Here is a 12697-nt window from a genome sequence, read left to right as displayed (position 1 = left end):
GCGACAAACTAGTAACCGCGGCCGGCCTCCCGCTCGCGTTTCCGCGCCCCCGGGAACTCCCTCCTCCCTGCCTGCCTTCCTTCCCCCCGGGCTCCCCGTTTGTTTTCATTGACCCTGACGTCGCTTTCACTTCCTGGTTGAAAGGGGCCGGAATGTCCCGGGAAACCCCTCCCCGGCGGCGGCTGGAGGAGCGGGCGCCACCAGCTGCGGTCCCGCTGCGGGGCTGGAAGCTGCGCGAGGGCGAGCCAGCGTCGATCACCCTTAGATTCCGGATCTGGTCGCCGGGCGTCTCTTCATTCTCCCTCAGGCCCACGGCTGGCTCCTCAATTCGACTCTGGCCGCGGCCCGGCCCAACGGACTCCCTAGGCCCGGTCTGAAGCCTCCAGGACCAGAACGAGGGGGCTCGGACCCCGGGCCTACCCAAGAGGATGGTGACTTAGTCCTTTCAGGTTTTCTGTAACTGAGCCTCAGGTTCCTTCCTTTTGGTGGTTGGTTTTTTGTTTTTTTTGTTTTTTGTTTTTTCAAGAAAATAAAAGACTTCCTATTGAGGTTTCTTGGCATTCTCACATTCAGGGGGTCCGAATGTCCCCGGAAGGCGGGGTGCCACTGAGAACGAGTAGCCAGGGCCCCAAGGAATTGTCATCGGGTCAACAATTACCCTTAGATAGCCGCGACTGCATTTAGGGTATAAAACGTGGACTCAAACTTTGGAGCGTATTTTATTCTAAAAATGGGGGCTTTTTCCTAACTTTTATGATTTTTAAAAATATCTTGAAAATGATCATCGTCTTACAAAATTGACAATAATTTTAAGATTTATGGAACTTTGCAGGCTTCAAGCAAAGCAGATACAGCAGGCTCAGTGCTGTGGCATTTCTTAGGATCACTGAGGTGAAATACCTTATCCCCTTCCAGAACCTCATTTAGGCCTGAGCCTTTCTGGTAAAAAGTCTTTGGATATTCGCTTGGGAATAAAGTGAATTGATAAACTGATACCGAGGTGGATAGTTGGAAATGTACTAAATCGAATATAGTTAAATGTTGATAGCTCCAAGTGGTAGGTGTAAGGCCAGGGTACTAGGGCAGTAAAATTCAATTTTTCTGTATGTTTGGATGTTTTTCATTGTTAAATGTGGAGGGGTAAGACTGGCTTTGTGACAGACCAGTCAAATCCCTACTGCATGTGGGCTGTGAGGTTGGAACAAAATGCCCACTATGGAGAGGACAGTAAGTCCTCCTTTCCTTTGCGGTAGTTGGATTTCTGCTTTCTGCTGTTTCGGTTATCAGAGGTCAACCAAAGTCTGAAAACATTAAATGGAAAATTCCAGAAATAAACAACTCGATTTTTCAGTGGTTCTGTGTAGCCTGATGAAATCTCCTGCAGTCGGGCTCCCTCCCGCCAAAACCTGAATCATCCCTTTGTGCGAGCACATCCATGCTGTGGTACAGTACAATAAGATTTTGAGAGACATCCCATTCACGTAACTTTTATTATAGTCTTATTGTTTTGTTGTTTTATTATTAGTTACTGTTACTCTCTTACTTGCCTAATTTTTTAATTAAGCTTTATCATAGGTATGTATTACAGGAAAAAATGTTATAATACAGGGTCTGACACAAAGAATACCCCTTTTTTTATTAGAAAATCTTTCATTACAAAAATCATAAGCATGTAATTCTGTAACATAACAATATCACACGCAAGCACATCATATGACATTTTAGGTGAAATGTTCAAAATAAAACTAAAAGTTATTACACCCATTTTATTACCCTACCATCCACACTCAAGCAGGTATTACTTCCGCCAGACCCTGTATATAAATAAGGTTCAGTCCTGGCCTGCTTTCAGGCACCGTGGGAAGGGGGGGCGGTCTTGGAACATATTCCCCGCAGTTTAAGTGGGTGCAAAGGTAAGGGGAGACTACTGTATCTCGTTTTCACCTCGTGTAGTATAGATAATTACCGATCTGGCAGAGCTGATAAGAAAAAGACTGTCGAGAGCTTTCCCCCTCCTTTCTTCCCCTGCCTTTCTATAGGCCCATAAATCAAGGGCGGCCCCCAGTGGTGGGAGAAAGCAACGCAAACGCAAACCGTCCGCGGTTCGGAATCGCTGGAGTCCGCTCCCTGGTGGGAAACTGGCGGTGGGGAGCCTCGCATCTGTTTACTCGCGACCAGGTGGTCTTGGGGTTGCGAGTGGCTTTACCTGGAATTTCTTAATGCATGACTCCGACCCCGAGAAGGCGCTTCAAGGACACCCCAGAATACCTCTCCCGATGTCCCCCAGCCCAGAAATGACAACCATATTTTCTGACTGCACCCCACCCTAGGCTGTTTTATTTTGTCTTTTGCCAGTTTCATTTTAGGAAACGCGAATGCTACGGCTGAACCCCGAGGAAATCAGCTGCAAAATACGCGGATTCAGTGAGAAGAAGCTGTGCAAATGATCAGTGTTGCCTTAGCGACTGATGGATAGCCAGCCAAAGCACCGGGTACCAGAGGGACCGGACCCGCCCTAGCCTGGCAAAATTCCAAGACTGAGCGCGCCTCGGGGGGGAAGGGGCAGGTCTGTGAGCGGCCCCGCCCCTGACCCTTTGTGACGTAATATAATGCCTGCCACGTGTCAATATAATTAAACTGCTGGGGCCGCCACGCGTGTGAGTGACACGCTGGAGGAAACGCAGAGGTCAGCCGGGGCCCACTCCAGGAATCATGCATTTCTTATTCAGACTAATCGTTTTCTTTTACGTATGGGGCATTTTCACAGCTCGGGGACAAAAGAAAGAGGAGCTCACAGAGGAAGTGAAAATAGAAGTTTTGCATCGTCCAGAAAACTGTTCTAAGCCAAGCAAGAAGGGAGACCTACTAAATGCTCATTACGACGGTTACTTGGCCAAAGACGGCTCGAAATTCTACTGCAGGTAGGAAACGGAGTGAACGGCTCTCGCACCCGGTCGATGCGCGAAATCTAGCCTCCCTCCAGCAAGCAGAAGCTTGGTTAGTTGGTTGGTTGGTTCGTTCTTGTTTTTTAACAGTAAGAGTTGCGTCTTACGTTCCTGGAGGGAAAATCAGATTAGGTGTAGTAGTTCCCTATTAAGCTGAATATTACTTTCTAATTTATTAAAAATGTTGGCCCAAGAAATTATCAAAAATACACCGTGTACACGCACACACCACCACCACCACCCCACCACCCATCCCCACCCCCACAACCAACTACCACCACTAACCTTGGGACCTATAGAAGTAAGTCAAGGTACTGTGGTAAGGATGTTCACCCTTTCCTGTGGTTGGAGTCTCTCAAGAGAGGGTTACATAGGGTTGGCGTCTTTACAGAGGGTTAAAGAAAGTACTTTAGGGGATTTTATCTGGCTTCAGAAGCACCATATTTACATGTTGGGGGCCACTTTCCAACTGTATCAAGAAGAGACAATGACTTTCTCTGGTGACTTTTAGGCCCTGTGTCCTCCCACGTGAACCCTTATCCCATGACTGCCTACTCTGATTTAATCCATGGTTTGTTACTCAGAGGAAGAATGTCTTTTCTTCATTTGTGCAATTACCCTATAAAGATAGGATTGGGGAAAGTTAGTTCTTTCCATTTAGAGGAAAATAGAGAAATTTAATGGGAAGAAAAGGTACAAATTTTAAATACCTTTCAAATAACTTTTTGAGTCTAAACCTGCACCATCATTTTTTAGAACAAATCCAAAGTGGTTAAATGTATCATTTGGGTAAGTCATGCAGCTAGTTAGGGGTGGGAGGCCAATTAAAAAGTTAATTGTTTAATAGTTTTTGCAAAGATTACCAAAAAATGAGATGACTCCTAATGACTAGCTTTGGACAAATCATACCTCATTATGGTTTTTATGAGGTAAGTTTGAGCCAAACACCACACCAGGGGGTTCATAATGAGTGTTAGTATGTGAAAAGATATGGTTAGAGAGGACTCTAATTTTAATATAATTAAGGGCTCAGCTGTACTTTAAAGTTTAATTTCATTTTTCTTGAAATCAGCTTACCTAAGTGGTTGTTTTTTTTTTGTTATAGCCGAACAGAAAATGAAGGCCACCCCAAATGGTTTGTTCTTGGTGTTGGGCAAGTCATAAAAGGCTTAGACATTGCTATGATGGATATGTGCCCTGGAGAGAAACGAAAAGTGATTATACCCCCTTCATTTGCATATGGAAAGGAAGGCTATGGTAAGGTTAATATTTATATCTTTATGCTATATTTAAAAATAAATCATAGACTTCTGGGTATATATCTAAAAGAATTGAAAACGGTCTCAAAGAGATATTGGCACACCCATGTTCATAGCGACACTATTAAAAAGAAAGGCAATCCTGGCATGTGTTAGAACATTGATGAACTTTTAGTACATTATACTAAGTGAAATAATCTAATCACAAAACAAATACTATATGATTCAACTTTAATTACGTACGTAGAGTAGCCAAATTCATTGAGACAGAAAGAGAAGGGTGGTTGCCAGGAAGAGTGTGGGGAGAGGACAGAATAGAGAATTGTTATTTAATGGATGTAGAGCTTCTGTTTTGCGAGATGAAATAGTCTGGAGATTGGCTGCAGAACAGTGTGAAGGTACTTAACACTGTACACTTAAAATGGTTATACTGAAAATTTTCTCCCAATTAAAAAATTTTCAATTTCTAAGAAAAATTAATATAAAATTAAAAATCCTAGAGGAATAATTACAGAACTATAGAGTACAATTAACGTCAGCTGTGTCTAACCCAGTCCAGCCCAGCCCCCTGTTTTTACATATAAAAAAATAATAAGACATTGTCGGACTATAGCTCTCTGGCCAGAGTTCTTCCTCTCACATAGTGGCAGCACTCATAATGATCATCTACAGTCTATAAGCTCTACCTTTGCCATTTTTGGTTTTAGCATAACATTTGTTTGTTTTTAACATAAATGTATGTAGCACATACCTTCTGTAAGTGATGCCAAAGTCAAATTCATAAACTCAAGAAACTGGAACATAGGATTTTAGAGTAAAAAGAACATAGTAAAAAACAACATAGTAAAAAACATAGTAAAAAACAACATCTGAAAGAGCTGTCAGTTACGATTACCCAAATTCAGGAGAAGCCTTGAGATGTGGAAGAACTGAACTGCTTCTTTCAATATCTTACCTATTTTTAAAATCCTACAGTGAGATATGAAAACTTAGGTAGAGCAGTTAAGTAGGGAAAATGTTTGCAATACATATGAAGACTCCTAATAGCAAATAATAAAACAAGCTATTAGAAAAACGAACTAAACTTAGAAGTTTAGAAACAAGTGCCCCACTAATTAAAAAAAAATACAAATGACCTTTAAATTTATGAGAATACTTAATTTTATTCATAATTAAAGAGAGGGAAATTAAAACAAAAATGAGACTCCATTTGATGTCTTTGCCAATCTGCAAAGATATAAAAGTTGGCAAAATTATGAAAAACCAGTAGACTCATGCATTATTGCTGGGAATGCAAACCATTTGAACTCTGTAGTGATTTCTATCAAAATTTAAAATGTACATGTCCCCTGACTCCATAGTTCCGTTTCCAGGAATGTGCACAAAGGTATGTGTAAAAGAATATTCATTGTGGTCTTCTTGGTATCAAAAGGCTCATTAAGAGGAGTGATTCCCTCACCTCTTCTTTCTAGCAAAAGCAAGGGATCACTGCTCCAAAATGGATTAGAGGGAGGTTAGCGGTGTAAGTCAGACCCAATCAGGCTTAAAACTCCTCAAGAGACAGTTCCAGGTAAATACAGCGTCATTTTCAATGCTTTTTAGCAATCATTTGGCCCCAACAAAATAGCTCCACTGAACCATATATCCTATTTTTAGCTGTAGAGGAAGATAGGAGAGAGATTAAAAATTGGAGATAAATTGAATGCAGTACTTGTCCTAAAAATGTGATAGGTCAGGTGAAGTTTGCCTTTCAGTCTCTTTAATATCATTTTCAGAATTTCCCTTTCTTGTGCTGGCTCATCAGATGCCTCCACGGTCTGCCTACTCCCACTGCTCCCGCTCCCCCAGTGCCCTAGAACACCCACGTCCCTCACTCATAGGTGCTCATCCTGGGTCCCATCACATTAAGGCAAGAAAGTACTTAGTTTAGTTTAAATAAATTAGTTTACAAAATAATTTATGCTTGGCTATGAATGACTATGCAAGCTGCCTAAATTATTAATAAGCCAAACCGTTGTGGCAGAGGTGTTGAAATTTGACTTGAAGTTGCTTCATATTCAATTTTAATTGTGTCCAATAAACATAAAAATAATGAATCTCACTAGTAATATGACCAACACTTTCCTATTACACATTAGGAAACTGAGGCTCAAAGTGTGTTTTAGAATGCAACTAAATGCTAGTTGACCTGCACTACAATAGCTCGGATTAGATTATTTGAAAAGTTGCAGTGTAGATCATAAGTAAGTGCTTAACAAAACTTCTTGATCAAATAAGCCTTTGAAAATGAGTCGTTATGAAGAGCTAACATTAGTTACAATTTTGTTTTAGGTAATACTTGAAGAAGTCTTTCTTCTGTGCAATGTCCTTGCCTCATGTCACAGAGCACCCCTGCATGTCTTGAAATGCATGTGACTTGTTAGTGCTTTAATTAACAGTAAATGTGGTATGTATAGATTCTTTACATTAACTCCTATGTCTTTGATCTGCTTCTCTAAAAACAAGTAATTCTATAGCAAATGCACATTTTTCGCTTCTTTATACCATATTTTTTTGCAAGAATAAACCTAATTGGCAATATTTTCTAGGTTTACAGTAGAATTGTTCAGAAACTTTAACATGTAATATTTTTTCTTAAGAAATTTGAATTTGTGTTTTGAATTTGTTTTTAATTATTGTCAGAAGTTATGTAGAAGAAGGGGTTTTGTAAAAGTGATCACTGAATCAGTCTCCAGGTCTTTTACTCTAAAATCAGGAAATGTTGCTGCTTCGGCTGACATGGTCACATGAGTCGGATGCCCTGGCTTTGGAGATGACTGGCCCATCTCTCCTTTTGGCTGTAACTTTCAAACTCTTTCCTCTTTGGATTATTTAAACACGTTAGCAAGAATTCCCTTTTTTATTAAGGAAATTACTGTTTTCCTCAAGAACAAAATTAGCCATTTTTTAAATAAAGGATAGGTGAAGGGTCAATCATTCAACAAATATCTGAGTGACTAGAATCAGACACTCCGAGAGACTAGGAAGACACGAGCAAGCCACCCAATGCCTCTTAGCAAGTCATTTCTACAGATTACTTTTATGAAATGATCATCTGAAATAGCCAGTAGCTTGCTAAAATCATCCGCGACATCAGTTAATAGGTTAACTTTATTAAGGGGGACTATTCAGCTTAATACATAACATGTTTTATTGAGTTTAGAAATTTCTTCATAAAATTGTTACTGGTTTATTCTGTCATTGCACTTATTTTTTAATATCTACAGAGAATTTGAAAGACAGCCCTGGCCGGTGTGGCTCAGTGGGTAGGAGCATCATCCCATAGACAGAAAGGTCGCGGATTTGATTCCCTGGTCAGGGCACATATCCAGGCTGAGGGTTTGAACCCTGATCACCAGTCACAGCATGTACGAAAAGGCAACTAATTGGTGTTTTCCTTTCTCTCTCTCTTTCCTGTCCTCTTCCTCCCTCCCTCACCGCCTTTCTCTCTCTCTAAAAAGCAATGAAGAAAATGTCCTTGCGTGGGAATTAAAAAAAATAATTTGAAAGACAAATACATTGATGTATATGTTTTATTTATGCTCCTAAATAACTATACAAAATCATTTTCTAATATATTGCTGATCTATGCTTTGAGATTTTTCTGCCCATCCATTTCTTCTCTGCACTAGCTCTCTTCTTTACAACAATGGGTATATCAATAAAAATTACATGATTTATATTTATTTTAATTTAATTGGGAAATAATGGTCCCCTAAGTCCTTAAAACTGATTTGGTTTAAAAACATATGAAAAATATTTCTAAAAAGTATTTAAATGCAATTTTTATAAATATAAAATAATATAAGCATAATGCTATAATAGCTATTTGTGAATAAATATTTGAAATTATCTTCATGGAAGTTAAAACTTTTAAAATTTATACTTTTAGCGGAAGGCAAGATTCCACCTGATGCAACACTGATTTTTGAGATTGAACTTTATGCTGTGACCAAAGGACCACGAAGTGTTGAAACATTTAAACAGATAGACACAGACAATGACAGGCAACTCTCTAAAACCGAGGTAATTCAAACCGATTTCATGTGTGCAATCTTAATTTTTTATCACAGTTTAAATACATCTTTGTTGCAACTCTTATTTTTTTACTTCTAAGTAGTGTGCACCAATTACTTAGCTTTTAATAGAGATGGTTACAAAAAGAAGAAAACTGTTTTAAGAAGAAAGAATGCTTTTTCAATACAAAACTTGTAACTGAGTCATTCTGTTCAATTTCCTCTCTGCCTACAAGAGGGTCATAAACATACCAAACTAATCTCTAGGAGGCATTTCCAGCATCTTGACTACAGGAACAGTCTCTTTCAAAGAGCTCTGTAGGAGCTTCTACCAGGGCAAACAATATATTTTGCTGTGTATAATGTGCACTTTTTGCCCAAATTTTTAATGGAAAATAAGGATGTGCATTATACAAGGGTATAATAATACCGTGAATAATGTGCACAAAACCGTGGGTATGCGTTATACAAGGCAAAATACGGTAATTCCTACATTATAGGATTGTGAAGATTACATGAGATTATGAAAAAAGCTAGGAAGAATTTGAATTGTATAGACTGGAAAGTTAGTAAACAGGACCTAGGAATTCAACTACCTAGCTTCTGCATCCCACTTGGCCTTATATATGAATAGAAGGATTAATAAAGATCTTGGAGTAATTATTTTTTTCACACTTTCTCAGTACCAGGTATAATTATAAACCCAGTAGAGTGACACCTAATTTAATGTCCTTGACAATTTATGAGGAAGACACTATTGTCATTATTTCCATTTTATCGAAGGAGTAAATGACACCCAGAAAGGTTAGGTAACTACCTTAAGGCCACACAGCTCTAGGTGTGCTCCACTGCTGTGCACTTAAACCATGAATCCACCTTGCCTCTTTCAGGGACTTTGTGTTTCAGGGCTAATGTTGAAGTCTGATGCCTTACATAGTCCCACAGACTATTCTTTGTGCTTAAATTGAGTAACCCAATTGTCTCCCCTTTCATTTGGAGGCGGTATAACATGCGTAATTCTTATCATTTAAGTAAGTAATAAAAGGCAGCTGGGTCATTGATTCATGTGATAAAAGTTAGACCCTTTTCTGTTTCTCTTTCTCTCCCTCTGCAATCTTTCCCCACCCTAATTCAGCTTCCTCCTCCAAGATATTAATAAGGACTGTCTCTGAAGCTCTTTGGTTGATCAATGACAGAAGAGGAGTAAGAGAAAGGGAACATCTCTTTTTCCTTAAGAGCAGCACTTAGAGGGGTGGCAAACTCTTCCCAGTACATAGTTTCTGTTAAGTCCCTATCACCCTGCAGGGATGTCCAACCCGTGGCCCGCGGGACACATGCAGCTCAGGATGGCTATGAATGCGGTCCAACACAAAATTGTAAATTTAGTTAAAAACTTTTTTTTGCTCATCAGTTTTCCTTAGTGTTTGTGTATTTAATGTGTGGTCCAAGAAAACTCTTCTTACAGTGTGTCCCAGAGACGCCAAAAGGTTGGATACCCCTGCTTAGAGAATGAACAGCAGCTGCAGATGAATTCACATGGTGCTCAAGAGCGCAGCCTGTGCACACAGACCATTCAATATCACTTGCACACAACAGGCATGTTCTGCAGTCTCAGTACTCCTCAGTAGACCTTAGAGGATCTTTGGTTCTTTTCTGGAAAATAAAAATAGAGTCCAAAATAGAGACCTGCTTAGCTACATTATACCCAAATGTTTCTCAAGTATCAGGTATTAGCTGTATTGTCACTAGATGGATAAAAGTGATTTTCATTTGCTTGATTTTCATGATAACAATAGCTGTTTTTCACTGACAACTATAAACATGATTCTAATCTTCACATCAGTCCTACAGTATAGATTCTATTTCCTTTCTTTTAACGATGACATAACTGAGGTTCAGAGAGGTTAAATTATTTGCCCAAGACTACGTAGCCAGTACATGGCAAAGCCTGGATTTCAAACTTGAACTGAAGCTACTTTCCTTCATCATCAGAAAGATTTAGTCAGTTATAATACTTCTTCAGTATAAGTAAAGTAGGAGAGTAGGGGAATACAGCATTTTTATTAAATTACAAAATGGAAATAGTATGGAACCCATTGCTAGCAAAATTAAAGGCATGCTCTTAACCACTCGTGGCCTTTCTGTACCTCTTCACAGCAGTGTATTTTAAAAAGTACATTTTGAAAGTCAACAATGTTGGCTAAGAAAATATATTTCTTTACTTAGAAACTGAGAAATATTTGAGACTATTTAAAATTCTTTACACGCACATAGGATTTCTAAGGCTCAGTTGGAAGAAAAGAATGTATCTCTGCCATATAGGGCCAAAGTCCTATTTGAGAACAGTTGCTATAACCCTCATTTACGGAGCCATTGAACATTCTAAAATCAAGTGTACTGGCTATCTCCCATAGCCATATAGCCAGGAGACTCAGGGTATGAGTTTTTGAGATATGGATTGCTAAACACCTCTGAGGGTCCAGCTTTAGCTCTTGCCTGTACAATGCCCAGCCTTGCTGAACACTATCTCCAGATCACTGTGCATTGATTTCTTTAGTTATTAAATATATTATTAGCACTTTCCAATGGAGTCACATATAATTTTAAATGTTTTAAAAACCACATCTGAAAAAAAAGGAAACAGGTGAAATTCATTTTAAAACCATATTTTGTTGAACTCAGTATATCTAAAATATTACCATTTCAACACTAAGTCAATATAAAAATTACTGAGATATTTTTATTGTCTTTAAAATTCGTTGTATATTTTATCATTACTGTAGCATATCTCAGTTTGATTTAGCTACATTTCAAGTGCCTGTGACTAGTAAATTCCATATTAGGCAGTACTTATAATGTGTCTTTCCCCTTTTCTTTGTTTGACCTAATTATTAGAGAGATTGTTGTAGTCTGTAGATTTGAGAGAACTATAGAAGCATGGAAAAGTTAAGAAAATTAAATTTTATTTGAAAACCTGTGGTTGTGTTTTATTGATTACGCACCAATTTGTATTTTATTCACTAATGGAAATCCTTGAGGGTGAATTCCTTTTGATAATGTGGACAGTGTCTATTACTGGAAAACATTTAGTTTCAACAAAATTCAAAGCAGGTATTAATCTTTGAGTATATACCACTAACCTCAGGGAAAGCTAATTTAAAGATCTGTTTCTCTTCAGAAAATAGCTTCAAAGGTTAAAAAAAATAAAACCTCAAATACCTTTTGAAAATTTTGTATCACTTATAAGCAATCTTACATATGAGTTTGTTAAAACATTTCCTTAAAGTTACTAGAAATGTATAATAATAGCTTCTTATTAACAAAATATTATTTTGGCCCTCTAGATATATCATTACCTGAAAAAGGACTTTGAAAAAGATGAGCAGCCACGTGACAAGTCATACCAGAATGCCGTTTTAGAGGATATTTTTAAGAAGAACGACCATGATGGTGATGGCTTCATTTCTCCCAGAGAATACAATGTGTATCAACATGATGAACTGTAGCATATATTTGTTTCTCAATTTTCTTAGCTACTTACTGTACTTTATATATAAAACAAAGTCACTTTCTCCAAGTTGTATTTTCTGTTTTTCCCCATGAGACCATATTTTGATATCCTCAATACAGGTAACTTTCGAATAAATGTGAGGCTATTTTGCAAATTTAACATTTAGGAACAGCATGGTTGTGTTTCCTATTGCTTTACTCTGTGAAAGTGAGTGGCAGCACCATGAAATCGACCTCTGTGTCCCAGTGGGCAATTTTCCCCCTTCAGGAAATTGGAGGGCATCAGTGTCAAAATCTACACGACTTATCCCAACTCTCACCTTAACAACACATAGAAATACGTAAATAATCATATTTTTTAATGTTTAAATGTTAAAATGCCCCATATTTAAAATTTTTTCATTACAGACCCAGGAATTAACATTTCACTGTTTATACTTTTTTTTTCATTTTCACCAATAATATTATTGATTTAGATATATTTTTAAAAATTTTTAAATTTTTTTTTTATTGTTCAAGTACAGTTGTCTCCATTTTCCTGCCACCACTTTCTCCTGCCCCACCCTCGATCCTTCCCCACTTTGGCTTTGGCCATGGGTCCTTTATACATGTTCCTTGACTCGACCCTTCCCCTTATTTTCCCCGTTACTGCTCCCCCCTCACCACCTTGGCTATTGTCCGTTTAGTTTTTTTTTTTTCCTCAATGTTACTGGTTTGATTTTTCTTGCTTTTTTGTTTAGTTGATTAGGTCCCACTTATAGGTGAGATCATATGGTATTTGTCTTTCACCCCTGGCTTATTTCGCTTAGCATAATGTTTTCCAGTTCCATCCATGCTACCACGAAGGGTAGGAGTTCTTTCTGCTGCGTAGTATTCCATTGTATAATGTACCACAGTTTTTTGATCCACTCATTTATTGATGGGCATT

At 38.4% G+C, this 12697-nt stretch overlaps 1 protein-coding gene across 1 annotated transcript; it reads left to right on the top strand.

Moving 5' to 3' along the window:
• Nucleotides 1-2640: 2640 nt before the first annotated feature.
• On the top strand, nt 2641-11924 carry FKBP7 (FKBP prolyl isomerase 7). Its single transcript, XM_054562541.1, has 4 exons — nt 2641-2921; nt 4051-4202; nt 8136-8269; nt 11604-11924. The coding sequence occupies exons 1-4, from the start codon at nt 2713-2715 to the stop codon at nt 11763-11765; spliced, it is 657 nt and encodes a 218-aa protein (XP_054418516.1). The 5' UTR covers nt 2641-2712; the 3' UTR covers nt 11766-11924.
• The last annotated feature ends 773 nt before the right edge of the window (nt 11925-12697 follow it).

Source organism: Pteronotus mesoamericanus, unplaced genomic scaffold (genome assembly GCF_021234165.1).
Source record: "Pteronotus mesoamericanus isolate MK-2021 breed Mesoamerican mustached bat unplaced genomic scaffold, CSHL_Meso_final scaffold_651, whole genome shotgun sequence".
Lineage (NCBI taxonomy): Eukaryota > Metazoa > Chordata > Mammalia > Chiroptera > Mormoopidae > Pteronotus > Pteronotus mesoamericanus.
This window is presented reverse-complemented; position numbering and strand designations above follow the sequence as displayed.

Coding starts and splice junctions, on each gene's coding strand:
- FKBP7 (XM_054562541.1), top strand. CDS start 2,713: ATGCATTTCTTATTCAGACTAATCGTTTTCTTTTACGTATGGGGCATT. Junction 2,922..4,050: donor GGCTCGAAATTCTACTGCAG/GTAGGAAACGGA, acceptor TTTTTGTTATAG/CCGAACAGAAAATGAAGGCC. Junction 4,203..8,135: donor ATATGGAAAGGAAGGCTATG/GTAAGGTTAATA, acceptor TTATACTTTTAG/CGGAAGGCAAGATTCCACCT.